Source organism: Bos mutus, chromosome 17 (assembly GCF_027580195.1).
Source record: "Bos mutus isolate GX-2022 chromosome 17, NWIPB_WYAK_1.1, whole genome shotgun sequence".
Lineage (NCBI taxonomy): Eukaryota > Metazoa > Chordata > Mammalia > Artiodactyla > Bovidae > Bos > Bos mutus.
In genome coordinates this window covers 4,630,061-4,652,263 of record NC_091633.1, presented here as the reverse complement: position 1 = coordinate 4,652,263, position 22,203 = coordinate 4,630,061, and the positions used below count along the sequence as shown (strand labels likewise).

The following is a 22,203-nucleotide window of genomic DNA, read 5'->3' as shown; positions in this document are numbered from 1 at the left end:
GGGCAGAGGAGTCTGGTGGGCTACAGTTCATAGGGTCACAAAGAGTCAGACGAGACTTAGCAACTGAGCACGCACACAATCTTGCCTTACAGGAGACTTTTGAATAATGACCCTCACCTGTGCTTCTCTAATTCATAAAACATATTCTTCATTATTAAATCTTCTAAATGTATCAGAGCAGATCAAGCTGAAACAAAGTATCTACGACATTACTCCTTACAAAAAAATGTTAAGCAATTGGAGCTGAAAAGACTATTCAAGCTCTTCCTCCTCCACTCATGGGCTCCTTAAACTTAGCCTACATTTAATGACCATCATCCAGAATACCTGGGCAGGGACCTGGGTCACAGCCATCAACTTATCTTCTTCAGAAAGCAAGTTGTTAAATTTTCTCTTCATGTCCTCATCCTGTGAAGAAATGGAAAACCTAAATAGGCTGTGAATGCGGGAAAGAAAGCTCCTAAAAGGCAGGGCCAGGATGCTCTCAGAAACAGAGAAGTGGGCTAAGATGGGGGTGCAGGGGAGAAAACAGAACAGTCTAATCAGCAGTCAACACCCAGTCAACATGGGCTCAACCAAATCCATACACCCTAAGCGCTCCAGGTGGGTCAGAGAGAACCACAGACCCCAGTGGTCAAATACTTTCAGAACAAGCGTCCCAGATCCTGAGAAATGGCAATCAGGAAGCCAGATACTGGGGTTGGCTCCATGCTGCTCCACACATCTTTCCAATAAGTGCCCCCTCCCACTGCCAACAATGAAGCATGTTACCAGGGCCACCCTAACAAAGCAACCCTGCACCCTAGAAAATTCAGCAAGCAAGCACTGTACGAGTTGTAAGAAGGATGGCAAGCACACAGTACCCCAGAGTTAATGAGAAGAAAAAGTGAACAGGTGCTTCCTGCTGCTAGAGATGGAAATGAAGGGGTGGGGCAGGGCACGTAGACACCCCTGCCCACCTCCCAAGATGTTCACTTCTGCAGGGCTTAAGGATTTGCCAGCCAGGAGAGGTGGCCTGGTGTAGCTTCCCCCTTCAGAAAGGTAAGATGCCACATGATTAGGAATGTGGACTTTGGGGCCAGCCGAAAGCTGAGCTCAGCCATTGCAAGTAGCACGTTTAGAATGGAGTCCCAGAGCAGCTCATTTCCAAATCCCCGTGTACCTTCCCATCCCAGCCCGCCCCCACTCCTCCCACTGTGTATTGGCATACACAGTGCACCATGGGGGATGGGGGCGATGAAGAACCAAGGAGGGAAGGCCTTCAACTTTCAGCAATTCGACTGCAGAAAACTTAGTGCACAACGGTCAGTTTACCTGTTCTACATGTCAGTTCAGTTCAGTTGCTCAGTCGTGTCCAACTTTTGCGACCCCACGGACTGCAGCAGGCCAGGCCTCCCTGTCCATCACCAACTCCTGGAGTTCACTCAAACTCATGTCCATTGAGTCGGTGATGCCATCCAACCATCTCATCCTCTACATTTAGCAGCTAGAATCACCTGCTTCTATCACTCTGTTTATTGAGCTACTCAGTGTACCTCCCCATTGTCCAAGCACCAAGTTCATCCACACTCTCCTCTAGGATCTCACTTCTCAGGCAAGGCCACCCTCAAAGGTCCAGCCCTTATTTCCTCCTACACCTGCTCGCCTCCACCAGGCATGCCCTCTGTGCCTTCCTGCCCACCCAACTCACCCACCTCACCCACCTCCCTCTTCCACCCAGTGAACAGTTACGAGGACCCTTGGGTGCCAGGCACCATAATAAGCACAGGGGCCTCTGTATCAGAGGGGCTCAATGTTGAAAATGTTATTCGTTCGTCGTTATGGCAACTGAATTGTGACTGTTATGGCTGAATTGTATCCCCTCCCCCTTTCCCCACTTACATATTGAAGCCCAACCCCCAGTATTGTGACTACTTGGAGACAGGGCCTTTGCACAGATAATTAAGTTAAAATGAGGTTCTTAGCTTAAATATAAGACATGACACCATACAACTCCTAGAGGAGAACAGAGGCAAAACATTCTCTGACATAAATCGTACTGATGTTTCCTTAGATCAGTCTTCCAAAGCAATAGAAATTAAAGCAAAAATAAATGAATGTGACCTTATCAAACTTACAAGCTTCCGTACATCAAAGGAAACCATGAACAGAACTGAAGGACAACCTATGAATTGGGAGAAAATATTTGCAAATGATGCGACAAGGGCTTAATTTCCAAAACATACGAACAGCTCATACAACTCAACAACAACAACAACAAAAACTCAGTCAAAAAATGAGCAAAACACATAAATAGATATTTTCTCCAAAGAAGACATACAGATGGCCAACCGGCACATCAAAAGATGCTCCATATGGCTAATTATTAGAGAAATGCAAATCAAAACTACAATGCAGTACCACCTCACAGGTTAGAATGGCCATCATTAAAAAGTCTATAAATAATAAATGCTGGAGAGGGTGTGCAGAAAAGGGAACCCTCCCACATTGTTGGCGGGAATATAAACTGGAGCAGCCACTATGGAAAATAGTATGCAGGTTCCTCAGAAAACTAAAAAATAGTTGCTATATGCTCCAGCATTCCCACTCCTGGGCATATATCTGCACAATGCAAGAATCCGCCTGCCAGTGTGGGAGACGTAAGAGACTTGGGTTCGATCCCTGGGTCCGGAAGTTTCCTTGGAATAGGAAATCGCAACCGGCTCCAGTATTCTTGCCTGGGAAATTCCATGGACAGAGGAGTCTGGCAGGCTGTAGTCCATGGGGCCACAAACAGTCCGACACAATGGAGTGACTGTGCACACACATACAATTCAAAAAGTTACATGCATCCCTAAACTGGACACTGTTAATGACAAGAAAGAATGACAAGATTCATATTCTTTGGACAAATAGTCCAGTGCCAGATCCACAAAACCATTTAGTTTCTTCAAAAATGTTGAATTTCCCAAAATAAAACCTAAACTGTCACTAACAGGTGATTTATGTGAGCAGTCGGCATCCTTGTCATCATTGAATGTTCACTCCAACTTTTGCTGGAAAAATAAAACATGGACAAAAGAGTATTCAAGTGAGACCCCTGTGGCAGGGCTGAACTTCACCTTTTCCTTGGCTGTTAACAACAATTTTCTTTTGAGACAAAAAGTGAAAGAAAAATGGGCTACACTTGTTTGTACATTTCCAGCGGATGTAAATCCTGTTCCCAGGCCTAACTGGCAAGCTCAGTTTTTTTCAAGACTAACAGCTCCTCCACCTCCATATCTGGCCCCCAGGAGTTTCCCTATTAAGGCATATGAAAAGAGCCAAGAGGACTGTTTTTCTTTTTCATCAAAATTAAGTCCCCACATGCAAAGGCACCCTTTGTTTCCAAATTCCTTTTCTCCAGGGTCCTGCAGTTTCAAATCTGTGTGGTCTATTAAGTGCTAAATCATCTGACAGTTTTTTTTTTTTTTTCCCTGGGGGGGAGGTGGGGCGGGGGGGTCAGGGGGACTGCTGTTTCCAGGGCAACATCCCAAACATATACATCTACTTTTTTTTTTTTTTAATTGTAGGGATTTCTTGTTCTCAACCTGAGCTGGCCTGAGCTGAGGGTTGGATGACAGAAAGAATAAGGACAGTCTTCCCAGAGCCCCAAAAGCACAGTGCTGAGACTGGATGGCCCCAGGAGTTCCTGGACTAGAAATTTCCAGAGTATCTGAGCCTCCAGCTCAAGCAACCTGGTTAAGTCCCCCATCCAACCCCACAAGTAACAGAGATCAACTGCAAGTTAACAGAAAGGGGTATGGCTGGCTGTGCTGAAAGGAACTCCACTTCACAGACCTGGCATCCATCAGAGAGCCTGCCCAAGGCTGCAGTGAATTCTAAAACCAAAGACTAGCCCAGCAGAGGCACAAAGGATTTCCAACTCTAGTATCTTGAATGAAGTCAACACATAATCTAATGGGAGCCACAACCCCTAGCAGGGACACAGAGGTAATGCAGACTTGAAAGGCGCAGGTGACAATCTGCTAAAAGCATGCTTGCTCACCATGAACAGGAAGTAGGACCCCCTCATACCCGATCACTTGAGCTTAAGAAATAGCCAGGTTCTCCCAGCGGGAGGCTGCTCCCCTCCTCCCACCCGCGTTTCCCTGATCTAAGGTTGAAGATGGCGAGAACGCAGCTCATCCCATCTGTCTTAGGTAAGGGGTTTGAGAGAAGAGAAGGGATGGAGGGATTGGAGCTACAACCACCTCTCAAAGGAACACAACTGAACTGCAGACTTGGAGAAGCCAAGAGGAACCAGGACAGGCCATAAGGAGAGCTTGTTCATCGAGGTCAAGCTGTAAAGGCTGCACACAAGTGCAAGACACCACACTCACACCCACAGACATAAACATGCACCTCCACCCACCTAAAGCTCAGTCTTGAAAAATGGCATTAGACCCAACCAAGCAAACGTATGTTTTCATCCTCTTCCCCATCTCGGGGACACAGTTCAGGGCTGCCTGGGTATTTCAGGCGGGCAGCCACCACCCCATACACACCTGAAGCCACGGGTGTCTTAAAGCCTCTTCTGTCGTAAAACGCGCCTTTGGATCCACTATCAACAACTTCTTGACGAGATCCAGAGCTAAAGCAGTAAGATAATTTGGCAAATCACAGTGAGAAGGATAAAAACATTAAATCAACAAAATGAGAGTGTGCCAGAATCACAGGCCAACATCCAGAAAGAAGAGAGAGGGGCTGAGGTCACAGTGAGTCAGCAGACAGAGCAGGCAGGGCCCCCTAGGCCTCCCCACTCTCAGTATTTGTCCAAAGACTTTAGAACACCAGGAATGCCATGATGGTCCCCATGGCTCCCTGCTCAGATATCACAACTTAACTCTCTGTTCCTGCTCCCCTTATTGGACTCAAGTTCAAACTAATTAAAGCTGAACTTCCCCCAGTTCTAAAACACTCAGGATGTTCAGCCAACTCTCTCTGAGACCCACGGAGTGATGGAGAGAGTTCCTCAGCCAGGGAGAGCTCTCTCCTAGGAATCGCAGGCTTGGCAGAAACAAAGCTGGACTGGCCAGCAACAAGTGGAGGCTGACTGTATATTGCAACAGTATTATTTATCAGATGTTCTGACACTTAGCACAATCATCTGTGTTACGTTGTTTGACATTTAGTTTTAGTTTTTACTTTTCCTTTTGAGAATTACAAAGTTACCCTTTTAAATTCTAAAACACAGAATAACAAGTTACATTTAGCTTTTGCTGTGCTTACTACTTCAAAGGAGACCTTGTAACTAAAAAGTTACCCATTATTTTGCACACTTAAATAGATACCAGGCACAGTGAGTATATTACATTTAACCCTCACAAAACCTCCTTAAAATAGGTTTATTGTGGCCTCTTTTGGAGAAGGCAATAGCACCCCACTCCAGTACTCTTGCCTGGAGAATCCCAGGGACGGGGGAGCCTGGTGGGCTGCCGTCTATGGGGTTACAGAGTCGGACACGACTGAAGCGACTTAGCAGCAGTAGCAGTGCCCTCTTTTACAAATAAACAAAAAGGAGACCCAGAGAGGTTAAGTAACTTGCCTAAGGTCACAAAGCTAAGAAGTAGCAGCCCCAGGACACAAGCCTACATCAGCCTGACTCTGGAGCCCAAGTTCCCAGTAACTTCCTTTGCCTCTAAAATGGTGCAAAAACTAACAGAAAATAAGAACAGGATTGACAGGAGAAAACATCACAGAATTTGAAAATAAACTCCCATCGCAGCACACACACATTTTAGCAAACCACAAATTCTGAACTCTTTCGTATCCATACCCTTCTCTGAGACCTCTGCCCAGACTTCGGGAATGAAGTTGTATTTTCCACTGGTGATCTGATCCTTCAATGACACTTGAGTCTTATGCTCAGAGAAAGGTGGATACCCACTAAGGCTTCATATTGGTAGAGAGAGAAAGGAAAAGAAATCAAGTGGCATTCTCAGTGGCATTCAGATATATCGATTTTTTTTCAGCATAATGAAAAATCAGGTATTGTTTTAAATCAATGGTCCAAAAAAAAAAGTGACCTAAATTAAACACAAACTCTCTAACTGGACACATTTTTTATTTCACCTTAATACCACCAACCACAGTCTGAAGCGATAAAAACTTTTTCTTACCAAATGAAAAGAATAACTCCTAAACTCCAGCAGTCCACAGCACGGTTATATCCAGCAGTTCCAAAGGAATTAAGAACCTCCGGAGCCAGGTAGGTGGGGGTACCACATAAGGTTCTCATCAGAGAGGTCTCCCCCAAAATCTTGGACTGCCCAAAATCAGTAATCTAAAGTAAGGACAAAAGGGCATCTCTTTTAATGTCATGAAATAAAAAGTAACATAGTCTGCCAATTCAAAAAAGACATGAAGGTTACAGTAGTTCCTAGCCTATGATTCATGCCACTGTTAATCTGGACTCTACACATTCTTTTCTTCGTAAGGTAATTTAAAAAAAATATTTTTATTTATTTGGCTCTTCTGAGTTTTAGTTGTAGCATCTAGTTCCCCAACCAGGGATCAAACCCCAGGCCCCCTGCGTTGGGAGAACAGAGTCTTAGCCACTGGACCCCCAGGAAAGCCCTGTAAGGTAATTTTAAATCCTGAAAGTTATTAAATTTTGCTTAAATAAAAATTCCTGAGCCAAGGAACTTTAAGGCTCAGGTTTTCTCCCAACTTAGATCTGTATTCTCTGTAACCTTACAAAAGGCTTATAACCCTTAACAGACACTCTAGAAGTCTAGTAATTCCTGATTCTTCATAGACCCCAGTTTTTCAATGTTGGCTGAGGAGCTGGGGAAAAATACTTCACCTAGGTGCCACCTTCAGCAATTCTAAGGTGCAGGCTTGCTCTCGTTTTTTGTTTTTTTTTTTTTTTCTCTAAATCAACAGAGGATTCTCAAATGAAGCCAGGCTTGGGAAGTACTATCTTAGACAGAGGAAGACAGGGGATGTGTTTCTCCCATCTAGACTCTTCCTTCCTCTCTCTGAAGATGAAAGTGGCTTGTACACATGGAGCTGAATAAGTGCTCATTCGCATCTTCACTGGAGCAATACCACCTGGTTGCTAAAAGAACAGCTAAGAATGGAAAGGTCAAATTCCCTCCCTTTTTATGCTCCCACTTTTTACTTGATGAATTCGAAAACAGTTTCTGAACAGCAATCTACTGGAGTGGCCACATACAGAGCATAAATTTCTTACCTTTATAAGGCAGTCCTCCTTTGGAGATGACAGGAGAACATTCTCTGGCTTTAAATCCCGATGTATAATGCCATTTTCATGAAGGTACTACAGAGAGGAGTGACCCTTAGATTCATGGAGCAGGCGCGTGAGACAGACACACACACATCTTATAGCTGGATGAAATTATAACTCATGTTACGACCATATTCTCTCCCAAATCAGAAAACCACTGGATAAGTGGACTACTATTTACAAATTTGCTTGCAAGAAAATCTTTAAAAAGTAGAAAAATGAAAAAGGCAACTTATGACAGCAGACCTTTTATTTCGCTCTTCAAGACAATAACTATTCCTTCATGTTAGTAGAAACAGAAGGTGTCAGCTTCAATAATAAAAATGCAACAGGTGACATAAAACATTTGGGGACTATTTAATCTATAAAAATTCTACCAAAATAGTGTATTTGTTGATTCCACTTCTGAGAATATTTTTAAAGGGACTCTACAAAGTACACATATGTAAATTATCTGAACACCTAGAGTTAACATATTCCTTGATGCAAGATCAGTCTTTGAAAACTTGATGACTGAAATAGAATGGTTTCTAAACATCATAAATAGAAGGATGTTTCTCTGTGTACTCATTTTTATATACCAAGTCATATTTCTTTAGGAAAAAAAGAATTTCCCACGTCCACTGATCTGTACTCAATTCACGTTAATATTCTTGGTATAAAGTTGGGAGCAAACCATTAAGGGCCTTCCCTGGTGACTCAGTTGATAAAGAACCTGCCTGCAATGCAGGAGACCCGGGTTCAATCCCTGGGTCAAGAAGATCCCCTGGAGAAGGAAATGGCACTGCACTTCAGTATTCTTGCCTGGGAAATTCCATGGTCAGAGGACCCTGACGGGCTACAGTCCACGGGGCCACAGAAGTTGGACACAACTTAGCAACTAAAGCACCACCACAAACCATGAAGAGAGTAAAACACTGGTTAGATTGATAAGAGCAGATACTACACGTTACACGTGATCTTAACCAAAAGGCCGAGAAGTGATGTTTGGCAGAAACCAACACAATTCTATAAAGCAATTATCCTTCAATTAAAAACTAAATTTTAAAAAATTAAAAACATAAAAATCACTGGTTAGGTGTTTGTGGGCTTTAGGTTTCTCTGGATATCCCTCTGGCCTACAGCAAAATACCTCCAAAACACTCGTGTGCCTGCTGCAGCACTGAAATATACACATTATCATGTGTAAGCTCAGCTCAGTTCAGTCGCTCAGTCGTGTCCGACTCTGTGTGACCCCATGGACTGAAGCACACCAGGCCTCCCTGCCCATCACCAATTCCTGGAGATTAGTCAAACTCAAGTCCTTTGAGTCGGTGATGGATCCAACCATCTCATCCTCTTTTGTCCCCTTCCCCTCCCACCTTCAATCTTTCCCAGCATCAGGGTCTTCTCCAATGAGTCAGTTCTTTGCATCAGGTGGCCAAAGTATTGGAGTTTCAGCTTCAGCATCAGTCCTTTCAATGAATATTCAGGACTGCTTTCCTTTAGGATGGACTGGTTGGATACAGATAGCTAATGGAAAGTTGCTGTATAGCATAGGGGGGTCAGCCTGGTGCTCTGGGACAACCTACAGGGGGAGGGAGGGAGATTCAAGAGGGAGGGGACGTGTGTATACCTATGGCTGATTCATGTTGATGTATGATAAACCATCACAACATTGTAAAGCAATTATCCCCCAATTAAAAATAAATAAATGGGAGAAGAAAAAAAAAGGATGCTACAGACGAAGGAAACCCCTAGCACTGTGCCATGGGGGAGTGATCTATCCTCACACCTGCCCAGTTGCCTCCTCACCCCTGCCCCAGAGGTAAGGGGGATTTCTGCAAGGATCAGGCACAACAGAGATCCCTGCCCCCCATTAAAACCTCCTAGCTAAAGAGAAGCCATGTGGGACCGTGTGTTTATTTCTTTAACTTCCTTATTTCTTTTTTTTTTCTCTTAAACTTCACAGCAAGAACTTTCTCATCTGAGTCAAAGGGATGGGGTGTTTTCGCCAAGAACAGAACAACCCACACACAGACTCTGCTCTCTGGGTTTTTATCCCTGGTGCCTCATTTTCTGCCAACTTGGAGAGTAACTCACCTAAAAGAAAGCTGTCAAAAGCACCGAGGGCTTCTCTTACCTGCACGGCCAGGAGCATCTGGTAAAAATAGAGCTTGCATGTGGCTTCTTTCAGGCGCTTATGCCCCACCACCCTGTCGAACAGCTCTCCTCCTTCCATTCTGAAACACACAGGCAAAGCAGGGGGTTCATTCCTAGAGGGAAACTCACTTGGAGGGAAGATAACAACACAAACAGAACAAACTCATCAAGACAAGTAAAGTGGTTTATGCACTCTCGGCTCCCATGTGTCAAGGCAATGAGGTAATTAGCCACATCCACAATAAACACGCATCCGTCGGAAACTGAGGAGCAAGGAAAGATAGAGGAAGAGAGTGGCGGGCATTGGACATGCTTGGGGAGCTTTCAGAAAATCTGATGCAGTAGATCGGAAGCAGACCCCAGGGGTCTGCATTTTTACTGTGCACCCAGGCGGTTCTGAGACTGGTGTAGGGGAGAAAGCAGGAGCCTATGACCTGACAACTGGGTCTGAATTTCAGCTCCACCACGTCCCAGCTGAGGGACTTGGGGTGACTTATGCAACCTCTCTGAGCTTGTTTCTAAACCCCTTCAACAAATGGGGATAAAACCCCACCTACCTTGATGGCTGCTGTAAAAATTAAGAGATTAACTGCTGTGGGTAAAGCACCCGGCACAGTGGAGATGCTTGGCCAGATTATTCATCCCTCTGCAATCCAGTTCCCATTTCTGCCAAGTGGAGCTAAAGACAATAACTAACTTACCACTTCACTTATGTGACTTCCCTGGTGTCTCAGATAGTAAAAGCATCTGCCTACAACGCGGGAGACTCAGGTTCGGTCCCTGGGTCGGGAAGATCCCCTGGAGAAGGAAATGGCAACCCACTCCAGTGTTCTTGCCTGGAAAAACTCAGGGACGGAGGAGCCTGATAGGCCCTAGTTCATGGAGTCACAAAGAGTCGGACGTGACTGAGCAACTTCACTACTACAACTCACCACTAACTTGTACATAACCTGGATGACAGTTATGCAGGTTACATGAGTCAATCCCAGTGAAATGCTTACAGCAGGTTTTGGCTCATATTAAGTGTTTCATTAGTATCAGTTACTGCCATTGTATTATTACTACTATTATTAAACTATTTCTTTAAATTTATCTGACTGAGCCAGGTCCTAATTGCGGCACACGGGATCTTCAATCTTCATTGCAACATGTGGAATCTAGTTCCCTGACCAGGAATTGAACCCAGGCACCCTGCCTTGGGAGCACGGAGTCTTAGCCACTGGGCTACTGGGGAAGTCCCGAACTGTTTTAATGAGATCCAGTCAAATAATAAATCTCCTATTTCATAGCAACAGATATTCCCTTAAGCACTTCAAGGGCCGTCCAGTCTCTCCTAGCGCATTGCCTGGCCTGCTGTTTACTCTATAATCTTTATGGTCAGCCAGCACGGCCACTGTTGGCCACTCAGGAGTAAGGCCCAGCCTGTCTGCCATGACGGCCAGTCCCAGAAACACTGCGCACTTATGCAGAATGGACACCAAGGCAGGCCTCTTTCAGGAATGAGACGGTAAATGATTTTAATCACACCAAGTACAGCTGCAAGTACACCAGCGCCTGAAAGATATTCAGGTGTCACCCTGGTGCAGTGATCCTGAGCAACGAGGGCCACCCAGGTTCTTTCAGAGTATAACACGCACCTGTGTTTGAGCACCATGCGTGCCACATGCTCCGCTGGAGGCCTTCCAGCCCTCAGAGCATTTGATCCTTATGACTGCACAGGGAGCTATCCTTATTACTTAACACTAGGAATGTGAAACTCAGGTGAAATCAACTAACCCATGGGTAGACAGCTGCTGCTGCTGCTGCTGCTGCTGCTGCTGCTAAGTCACATCAGTCGTGTCCGATTCTGTGCAACCCCATAGACGGCAGCCCAGCAGGCTCCCTCGTCCCTGGGACTCTCCAGGCAAGAACACTGGAGTGGGTTGCCATTTCCTTCTCCAATGCATGAAAGTGAAAAGTGAAAGTGAAGTCGCTCAGTCATGTCCGACTCTTCGCGACCCCATGGACTGCAGCCCACCAGGCTCCTCCATCCATGGGATTTTCTGGGCAAGAGTACTGGAGTGGGTTGCCATTGCCTTCTCCAGGGTAGACAGCTAGTCACCAGCAAAGTGGGCTTCAAACCCAGGCCTCAGATCCATCTGCCTTTGGAAACACTAGAGTGATTTTTAGAATTTATACTAACCTCATGTGCTTGTTTTACGGGCCACCCCCCACATACACACGCTGAGAGTCCCCAGGATGAGAAATGCAGGCCAGCATTAGACCCTTTGGTTGGTTTATAAGCATTTAAATGGAAACAAAAAAGTTTGCTACTTACAATTCCAAAACAATATAATAATCTTCAGCATCAAAAAGTCTTTAATCTTGATGATACAAGGCTAAAAGGGGGAAAAGAGAAAAAATAGTTAAGAAGCTCCCCAAGAGGAGAAGTACAAGAGCAGAACTCGGGACACCCACCCAAGGTGTCAAGGAGGCCAAGACCAGGCATCTGGTCCTTGCCTCAGGACTCTCTGCAGTTCATGCAGGGGAGGAGCATGCGTGTGTGCTCAGCTGCTTCAGTGGAGTCTGACTCTATGCAGCCCCATGGACTGTAGCCTATCGGGCTCCTCTGTTCATGGGATTCTTTTCATTCATGTTCATTGCCATGCCCTCCTCCAGGGGATCTTCCTGATCCAGGGGTCGAATCTGCATCTCTAAAGTCTCCTGCATTGGCAGGTTGGTCCTTTACCCCTAGCACCACCTGGGAAGCCCGCAGGGGAGGAGACAGAACTCTAACTTGCTCCTTTGTGAGCACACACAATAAACTCTCTGCCCCACCAAACTAACAAGGGCGCGGTCCATGCTTCACACTTAACGCTGGCGCCAAGGCTGGAAGGCCAATCTCTTCCCAGCCTTCCTCCTCCGTCCCAGAGCACAGGGACTCAAGGACACCTAAGAAACCGGGGAGCCTGACAAGGAGCGCGAGTAAAGGAAGCCCAGGTCAGGGGCCCAGCCATGCTGCCAGACAGCAGGGCCATTCAACTAAGGCAACTGGCACTGCAGGGCAACCCATGAGACAAGACCTCCATTTTCCAAGGAAGAGGGCAATTCTAGTTTCAGAAGAACTCAAAAGCACATACGTGCGGTGGAGGAGAGAGAGACACACACCGTGGCTGACAGTCTGTGACCTCTGATCAATGCTGGGTGCATTTGCTAAAGAACAAGGGAGAATCGTACAGTACATCTAATGCATATAACACCCTATTGTTTTCTCTAGTACAAAGGATGGATGGTAAAGCTAGTGGTCAGGGTAGATACAAGAAGTGGTAAGGATCAATGACATACACTCCTCCCCACCAGGGAAAAGGATTCTGGCTATGTCAATCAAAAGGAAGAGAGTGGGAAGATTTTTAGACTGTATTTATTTTCTCATCAAAATCTTGGTTTTTATTGGCATATCTATTCACTTTAGATTTTTCAACTTTCGATTAAAAAGAGCAACACCCACCAGAGTGATTTTCCTGCAAAGCACATTTCATCCCTTCCATTGCTGATTAAAATCCTCCAAGTGATACCTCCCCACCATGAACTGTTGGTGGAGAATGGACGCCCCACCACCTCCCCCAGCACGGTGGATCTTGGAAACACAATGCCAAGTGGAAAGGGCAAATCTCGAAACGCTTTTTTGAGTATGAGGTATATTCGACAGTATGATCAGGTTTCTTCATTCTTAAACTCACGGCAAGTTCAAATGTGTTCATCCTACCAGTTCGCTTTACCACTTACACTTTACTTTACATGTGTCGGATATTATATAATTTTAAATTATTTTAACGCAGAAAGGGAGAAGAGTGAGAGGAGGGAAGGAAGGAAGAAAATAGAAATCCTTCAGCACCTTGCAGCCGAGAGGCTGCAATCCAACTTCTCAGCAGGGGTTACCAAGACCTTCCAGACCCAGCCTCCTCCTGCCCCCACTACCCCCCAGCCTCATCTCCTTCTGCCCATCCCAAATATCCTCCTCTCCAGGCCACAGAACTCCCCATCCACCCCAGGCTCTCTCCCCATGTCACATCTTTGCTCACACTACCCTCCAGCCTGGTGATCCAGCCTTCTGGCCACATGTGGCCTCAGGTATCAAGCCCCAGCTCAAAGTCCCCTTGGATTTTTTTTTTTTTTTTTGGCACACCACACTCTGTAGCATGTGGGTCTTAGTTCCCCAATCAGGAATCAAACCTGTGTCCTCTGGATGGCAGATTCTTAACCATGGGACCACCAGGGAAGTCCCCCCACTTCCACAGTTTGGATCCACGCTTTCTGCAGTAGTACTCATCTGTGTGGCCCTACAAGGAAATTGATACCCAACAGAAGTCTTTCACCAGGTACTGCATGGGCTAAGTCAACGAGTCAGTCTTATTTTTATCTTCCTAGGACCAACATTCAACAGAGCAGCTGGCACACGGGGGACACTCATATGCTGTCAAGTTTAATACCATCAACATCAATAACAGACACAACCACCCACTGAGGGTGGGTCCTGCTGGCCACGTTTTGGTCACGGATTCTACAGCCATGGGGTCAGGCTGACAGTAAACCATTTCCACCTCTACTTACCCGTGATCACTGTATACTTGGCTCTGCAGGACCACCTGTTACTGTCACGATAATGGAAACACTAAATATTCACTGTAGTATTACATTAAGAGGAACAGAAAAGAGACCTGAGGGACTTTCCTGGAGGTCCAGTGGTTAAAAGTTCGTGCTTCAGGGGTGAGGGTTTGATCCTTGGTTGGGGAACTAAGATCTTATATGCCACATGGCCAAAAATAAAAATAAATAAAAAGAAAAATGAGAGCTAAAGTGAAGAGGAACTAAGGACCCTCTTGATGAAGGTGAAAGAGGAGAGTGAAAAGGTTGGCTTAAAGCTCAACATTCAGAAAACTAAGATCATAGCATCTCCTCCCATCACTTCATGGGAAATAGATGGGGAAACAGTGGAAACAGTGTCAGACTTTATTTTTAGGGGGCTCCAAAATCACTGCAGATGGTGATTGCAGCCATGAAATTAAAAGACGCTTACTCCTTGGAAAGAAGGTTATGACCAGCCTAGATAGCATATTCAAAGGCAGAGACGTTACTTTGCCAACAAAGGTCTGTCTAGTCAAGGCTATGGTTTTTCCAGTAGTCATGTGTGGATGTGAGAGTTGGACTGTGAAGAAAGCTGAGCGCCGAAGGATGGATGCTTTTGAACTGTGGTGTTGGAGAAGACTCTTAGTCCCTTGGACTGCAAGGAGATCCAACCAGTCCATTCTAAAGGAGATCAGTCCTGGGTGTTCTTTGGAAGGAATGATGCTAAAGCTGAAACTCCACCTCATGTGAAGCGTTGACTCACTGGAAAAGACTCTGATGCTGGGAGGGATTGGGGACAGGAGGAGAAGGGGACGACAGAGGATGAGATGGCTGGATGGCATCACCGACTCGATGGACGTGAGTTTGGGTAAACTCCGGGAGTTGGTGATGCACAGGGAGGCCCGGCATGCTGGGATTCATGGTCGGACACAACTGAGTGACTGAACTGAACTGAACTGAAAATTCTCTTATAACAGAAAGACAACAAGCTATTATTGTTGATAAGCCAAGAAACAGCGGTTTATGCACTAATAAATCACGTAGAAATAACGGAGGTAAATTCTTCTTTAAAAAAAGCTGAAAAAAATTTTAAATGCAGGAAGGCGATTAGTAAAGAAGTAAAGCTGCTGTTTATAAACCTTTTAGCACCATCTGACTCTAGAATATACACCTGTGAATCTTTTTCTTTTGGCCGCGAGGCACACGTGCTCTTAGTCCCCTGACCAGAGATCGAACCCTTGTCCCCTGCAGTGGAAGCGCAGCGTCTTAACCACTGGACCGCCAGGGAAGTCCATAATAAAATGAAAAGAAAGGCAGAAAAAAAGACACACACATGAAAAAGGAACAGGAGAGGAAGGACTGGGAACTGCTTGGTCTGGGAATGGGGGGCGGCCGGAGCCAGCACGCACTGTCTCCAGTCCCCACCAGCTCTAGAGCCACAGGCTGCAGCTGTCACAGCTGAAGTGTCTCAGAAACCAGAGGCCACCAACCCAGACCCTCCACTTAGGTCCTACAGGGCAAAGGGTAGGGAATTGCAGATCACTGTCATGCCCCCAGTGTGTTTCCTGTGCCGAGAGCTTTGTGTGCGTGCTCAGTCACTCAGTCATGTCCGACTCTTTGAAACTCTATGGACTATAGCTCACCAGACTCCTCTGTCCATGGGATTCTCCAGCCAAGAATACTGGAGTGGGTTACCATTTCCCTTCTCCAGGGGATCTTCCTGACCCAGGGATCGAACCTGGCTCTCTCCAGTGTGTCCTGCACTGCAGACAGATTCTTTACCACTGAGCCACCTGGGAAGCCCTGAAAACTTTAGAAGCACATATTCAAGTCTCATTGACCTTTGAGGTAAGTATCCTACGGTCTCCAGGAACAGACAAGGGAGCAGAAGCTCTGCAAAGTGAAATGACCTGCTCAGAACAAGGGATGGGAACTCAGGTCTGTCTCCCCACTAGACTAAAGCCATGTAAGAGGAGAGATGGCCAGGTCTATCTGTGCTGACTGCCTGGGGCCTAGAAAACAGGCTGGCACCATAAACATTTGACAATTGATAAATCAGTGCCTGACTCTAAAGGCCAGGGTCTACTGGACTTTATACTAGGCTCTACTCACTGTCTCCAAACATCCAAATGCACTCATGTGCCCATCTCTACTTCCCAAGGGCTCCCAAGTGCCCTTGTAAATTGCCAACAAAAATCTCCAAGGATCTTTTTTAGAGTTTTAAATTCCTCTCCTCTGCAGCAGATATCGGATTTATATAAATGTTATGCTTGGGGATCTTCTGACATCAGAGAAAATTCTCTGAGGATTCTAAGTGTTTATCTTTGGGGGATGTTTGAAGCAACCCCACCCTGGTAAATTAGAGGGCTCCTCTCTTTAACGAGATTCCAGATCCCATGGAAAAAAGGAGGCAAAGGCAGGGAAGTGGTAGAAGTTGCAAGGCATTAGAAGAAAGCCAAGCAGGAAGCTCGGCCACTCACATTCTCATGGGTCTTCAGAACCACCACAAATTCTAAAGGAACCTACTGAATTGTTGTGTCCACGTGATGTTCTCAGTTTCTATTTGTTGTTAGGAGGATCTGACCAGTTCAGAGAAGGGAGAAGAAATCTTTTGTAGTTCAGAAGTTAAGAACCAGAATCAGACAATCCAGGGGTCCCCAACCCATGGGAACTGGGGCCACACAGCAGGAGCTGAGTAGTGGGCAAAGGAGCAGTTTCACTTGTACTTATGGCTGCTGCTAAATCGCTTCAGTCGTGTCTGACTCTGTGCGACCCCAGAGACAGCGACCCACCAGGTTCCTCTGTCCCTGGGATTCTCCAGGCAAGAACACTGGAGTAGGTTGCCATTTCCTTCTCCAATGCATGAAAGTGAAAAGTGAAAGTGAAGTCCCTCAGTCATGTCTGATTCTTCACGACCCCATATACTGCAGCCCACCAGGCTCCTCCGTCCATGGGATTTTCCAGGCAAGAGTACTAGAGCGGGGTGCCATTGCCTTCTCCGGTACTTTTGGCTGCTCCCCATCAATCAAATGACCACCCACTGGTTCTGTATTATGGTGAACTGTATCATGATTTCATTATATATCACAATGTAATAATAATAGAAATATAAAGTACATAATAAATGCAATGCACTTGAATCATCCTGAAACCAATCCTCCACTCACCCTGGGTCCAGGGAAAAATCATCTTTCATGAAACCAATTACTGGTGCCAAAAAGGCTGAGTACCACTGAGATAATTCTCAGCTGGAAGACTGGAGGTCTTATTTCAAGTTTAACTCCTGTAGCTCACAACTACATGGGGGCCCATGAATTAATGAAGAAACACAGAAAGAAGAAAAAGGAAGATGTGAGGCATCCCACTCGTCTTTCTTTCTCTTCTCACATCTTTAGACTCTTTCCACTGAGACAAGGTCATGATCGCACAAAAAAAGACAGGACCTCTGATACTCAGTGGGGCCAGAGACACCATTCAAACACCCAAGATGTTGTCATACTTATTGGGTATATTCTTGGATATATTTGATTTATTCCAACCAAGGTGAATGGAAATCAGCACCTCCCAAAGGTACTTAAGAGGTATGAAATTCAGGTATAATTAATGTACCAAAAGAAATTTAGCAGATTGACTATGTCTTTTGGTCCAGAACTAACTCAGTGGAAAAATAACATAATTAATAAAATCTTTGTATTGTCCTTTCAAAATTTTAGGGTAAAGCTCTTCCCAGCGTAACAGCTAAAACCATGCATGTATGCATACACACACGTATACACACACAATTAAGGAACCCAGGTTAATACTAGTTTTATTACACTGAAGTGCTTTGCACTCTCCCCATTTTTTGAGATAAAAGAATTTAAGTATGTGTCATGTTTTTATAGTAGTACTTACATGATTTAGTTTCTTCAAAATTTCTATTTCTGTTTCAACATCGAGTGCCGGATCCTTTAATAAAATAACATTAGTTTATTAATGATAATAATACCCAATATGCAGAAAATGTTTACAGTTAAACTTAGTTGAGTAAAGGCTTCCTGAGTTCCAAACTCAGCACTGTTCTTACAGAGAAATCAAGGATGAATTACACAAAAACTCACCTAAAATCACTTTGCAAAATGCTTGGTAAATAATAAGCCATTCAGTAAGTGACTAGGCTCTATGCCAAGCTCTTTATCTAAAAGGGTCATCTCATGTAAGCCCCATAATCCAAGTGAACTGGGCTCTGAAAGTATTCCCATTTGACAGACAGAACAAGGCTCAGAGAAAGGAAGCCACTTTCTGCAGTTCCCGCAGCCAGAAACAAATGTGTTCCCACTGTTCTTACATTGACCTGGTAAGCTCTGCTTGTCTCATCAAACTGAGGAATTGTTTACATTTGTAAATATAATACAACAAGTAAAAACCATAAAGGAGAAGGTATTCAATTAAACTGTGTAAAGAAAACATAAAGTCACATTTCTCATAATTAAGCAGAGCCAGGTTCCAATTTCAAATGCAAGCTGAGATATTTACTGAGACTCTAAAGGGAAGAGGAAGCTTCAGGGTAGAAAAGTCGCTCTCCGTTACAATTCCAGAAGAATGACTCGAGTTACTCAACCTCACGGGCTACACCCTCTACAAGCAAAGAGGATATAGAATTACATATTTATGTAAAATGGACTTCAGCGAAGAAAGCCAGATGTTTAATTTTAAAAGCCAGCCTCTTCCTGTAAGCCGGTAAACTCATTACCAAGGCCGGGTATACTCTGATGATAGAGAGCTCTAAAGAATATGATGGGATTTGAAAGATGAAATTAAAACATAAAATTGTGCTCCAAGTCATTAAGAATCTGTTAGGTTATTTTCTTCCCCCCAAAATGGAAAACAAACCCAGAATCACAGGGGAAAGATCTATAACAAAGTGAACACTGAAAGGAAATTCCTCTTGCTATGTGAGAATGCATTGTCTAGGGACCAAAAAAAAAAAAAATCGATCTTTAAGGAATGTAAAGCATAATAGCCAGAAACAGCTGGCCACAAAGGAAAACGTGACTAGAGGACACATTTTATATTACTTTGTAGGGTCATGTGTTGAAAAACCAATACATTTGGCCACTCCACCAATGCAGTAAGTATGTATTACAGGAAATGTAAAAAGTGAATGGTTACCATATAAAGAGACCATATAATTTAATCAAGATCTTTTAAAAATCTATAAACATGGAGGTATTCATTGCCACATTATCAGGAAGAACAAAGAATTAGAAATTATCTCAATGACCTAAATGATCAAGCAGAGAGATGGATGAATAAAGTGTGATAAAGCTGGTGAAACAGAGACTCAATCATCCAAAAGGATATAGTAGGGAAGAGTTTACGCATTAATGCTTATGTGGAAAAGCAGAATACAAAACTGTATACAATACGATCTCAGCCATCTAGAAACATGAGTTCACAGGAACAAAGACCAGAAGGAAAGGGAAAACTAAAAGCAGCTGTGGGGTTCCAGCAGCGGGGATACAGCGGGATTTTTTTTTTCTCCCCTAATTTCCTTTCGTTTATTGTAAAAACAGTCTTGTAACAACTTGGAAGGAAAAAAAAAAAGTTCCTGCTATGTGTATTATTATGTACAACCAAATATTTTTGGAAACAAATTATCTGTGTTTAGGTTAGTTCAGTATACCCAAAATTTTCCAAAGTTCTTCTGAGCGGTAAATTCTTTATGATGGGGCCAAGCAGCCACCAACACAGGTACTTACTGCCTCTCTCTCAGAGCCGATAGCAAACTTCCTCTTGCTAATGATCTTTATGGCCACTTTCTTACATGTCTTCCTCTCAAAAGCTAGCTTCACCTCACCACAGGCACCGCTAATAGGGAAAAATGTAAAAAGTGATTGACTGTCACAGTGTTTTAAATCCTGAGACCCACCACTCTTGAACTGGCCTGAGCTATTTCAAGTTAAAGACAGTCCATTGTCTCTGTTTTCAGAAACCTCACCAGGGTAAGATGTCAAGGGCATAAAGGAACAGGGACCATCCAGCAACACTGAGTCAGCTCCAAATTCCACTTTTTGAGCCAAGCGATATAAACCTAAATCTTACTGTCCCTCCAGATTGTGAAATGCTCAGAAAGACACTAAAAATAAATCAGAGAGAAATAACTTCTCCCAGAGGCCAGAGAAAGATCAAATATACAACCAAGTTCTAGTTTAAAATGAATGCCTGCAACAAAGAATATTAAACAGCATCTGCAAATAAATTACTTCCACTCATCCATTTCTCTTTCTTATTCTCTGTCTTCAAAGGAAATGCATAAGCAGTTGATGCCATGAATTGCACTGTAAATAAAATCACTAAGAAACCAATAGTATCCCAGGAAACTGCTTGCAGCAAGCTCCTCAAGATTCGAAATTAACTGGGATGCTGATGCTAAAATGCAGGACTACTACCCAGGATGGCACCCAGTACAGTTAATCAAGTATCAAGCCCTCGTTACCTACCTGCAGTAGATTTTTATAATCATTGTGGGTCTGGGGATGGGGTGAGAGGGTTGCCGAGACATCTTTTTTTATGTATCGTGTATATACATAAAATTTGCCATTGTAATCATTTTAAAGTGTACAATTCAGTGGCATTAAGTACATCCACAATGTTGTACAACCATCATTTCTAAGTTCCAGAACTTTCTCACCAGCACAAATGGAAACCCCATACCCACTCAGTGTTCACTCTCCATTTTTCCTGTCCCTGCTGCTGCTAAGTCGCTTCAGTCGTGTCCGACTCTGTGCGACCCCATATGGAGACGGCAGCCCACCAGGCTCCCCCATCCCTGGGATTCTCCAGGCAAGAACACTGGAGTGGGTTGCCATTAGCCCCTGGCAAATTCTATTTCTCTCTGTAAAGATCTGCCTGCTCAGAATATCTCCCACCAGTAGATTCATACAGTATGTGGTCTTTTTTCCAACTTCTTTTACTTAGAATGTTTTGAAAGTTCAGCCATGCTGTATCAGTATGCTCATCAGCATGTTCATCCGTGCATGTATTAGTATTTCATTCCTTTTTATAGCTAAATAGTAGCCTGTTCTATGGATACATCACCGTTTGTTTATCCATTCTCTTGTTGATGGACACTTAGGTCGTTCCCACCTTTTCGCTATTGTGAACAGAGCTGCAGCGGAACATTCATGCACAAGTTTTTGTTGAACATCTGTTTCCAATCTGGGGGGTATATACCTACAAGGGGAACTGCTGGGTCATATGGTAATTCTATGTTTAACTTTTTGAGACAACATCAAACTATTTCCCACAGTGGCTGTACCATTGTACATTCCCAACAGCACTGCATAAGAGTTCTAATTTCTCTGCATCCTCACAAACGCTTGTCATCTTCTGTTTCTTTACTACGGTCATCCTAGTGGGTTTGAAGTAGCATCTCACTGTGCTTTTGATTTACATTTGCCTAATGACGCTATCTTCTCAAGTGATTTTGGGTCACTTCTATATCTTCTTTTGGAGAAATGTCTACTTAAATATCTTGCCCATTTTTAAATTGGTTTTTGTTGTTGAATTGTAAGAGTTCTTTACCTATTCTGGATATTGAGTCCGTATCACTTGTCAATATATATATCACTCAATATATATATCAATATATATATTGAGATATATCACTTGCAAATATTTTCTCATTTCATATGGGTTTCACTTTCCTGACAGTGTCTTCTGACATGCAAACTTTTAAAATTTGACAAAGTCTGGTTTTTCTATTTTTTCACTTGCTGCTTGCATTTTTGGTACCATTTGAGAAACCACTGCAAACTCGATGATCATAGAGTTGTCTCCATGTTTTCCTTTTACAGTTATATAGGTAAACCTCTCACATTTAGTTTTTTGTTTCATTTTGAGTTAACTTTCATGTATGGTATGAGATAAAGTTCCATGTAACTATGATTTTTAAAAATCTACTCAAAACACTTTCTAATTCCCCTTCTGCTATGATAACAGTCACCTTTTGCCTGAGAAAACTTTGTTGAGTCTAGCAGAGTACCTATAGTAGTACAACACCCACTCCTGGGACTATGGGGTAGATGTACACATAAAATTGAGCCAATTAGGGATTTCTTTGGAATCAAATGCTGATGTTGGGAGAGAAACAATTCTCTATGCTGTAGTTTCTAGAAGAAAGAAAATATGAATATGAGACTCCT

General features: G+C 44.0%; 1 protein-coding gene across 1 annotated transcript in view; it reads right to left on the bottom strand.

Moving 5' to 3' along the window:
* CHEK2 (checkpoint kinase 2) overlaps positions 1-22,203 on the bottom strand; it is a 38,478-nt gene that overhangs the window by 3,804 nt on the left and 12,471 nt on the right. The window contains 10 exon segments of the mRNA XM_070385929.1: positions 328-408; positions 4,527-4,612; positions 5,798-5,913; positions 6,141-6,304; positions 7,217-7,303; positions 9,393-9,492; positions 11,730-11,766; positions 11,769-11,790; positions 17,912-17,965; positions 19,759-19,867. Of these exon segments, the coding sequence (XP_070242030.1) occupies positions 328-408; positions 4,527-4,612; positions 5,798-5,913; positions 6,141-6,304; positions 7,217-7,303; positions 9,393-9,492; positions 11,730-11,766; positions 11,769-11,790; positions 17,912-17,965; positions 19,759-19,867 (856 nt within the window).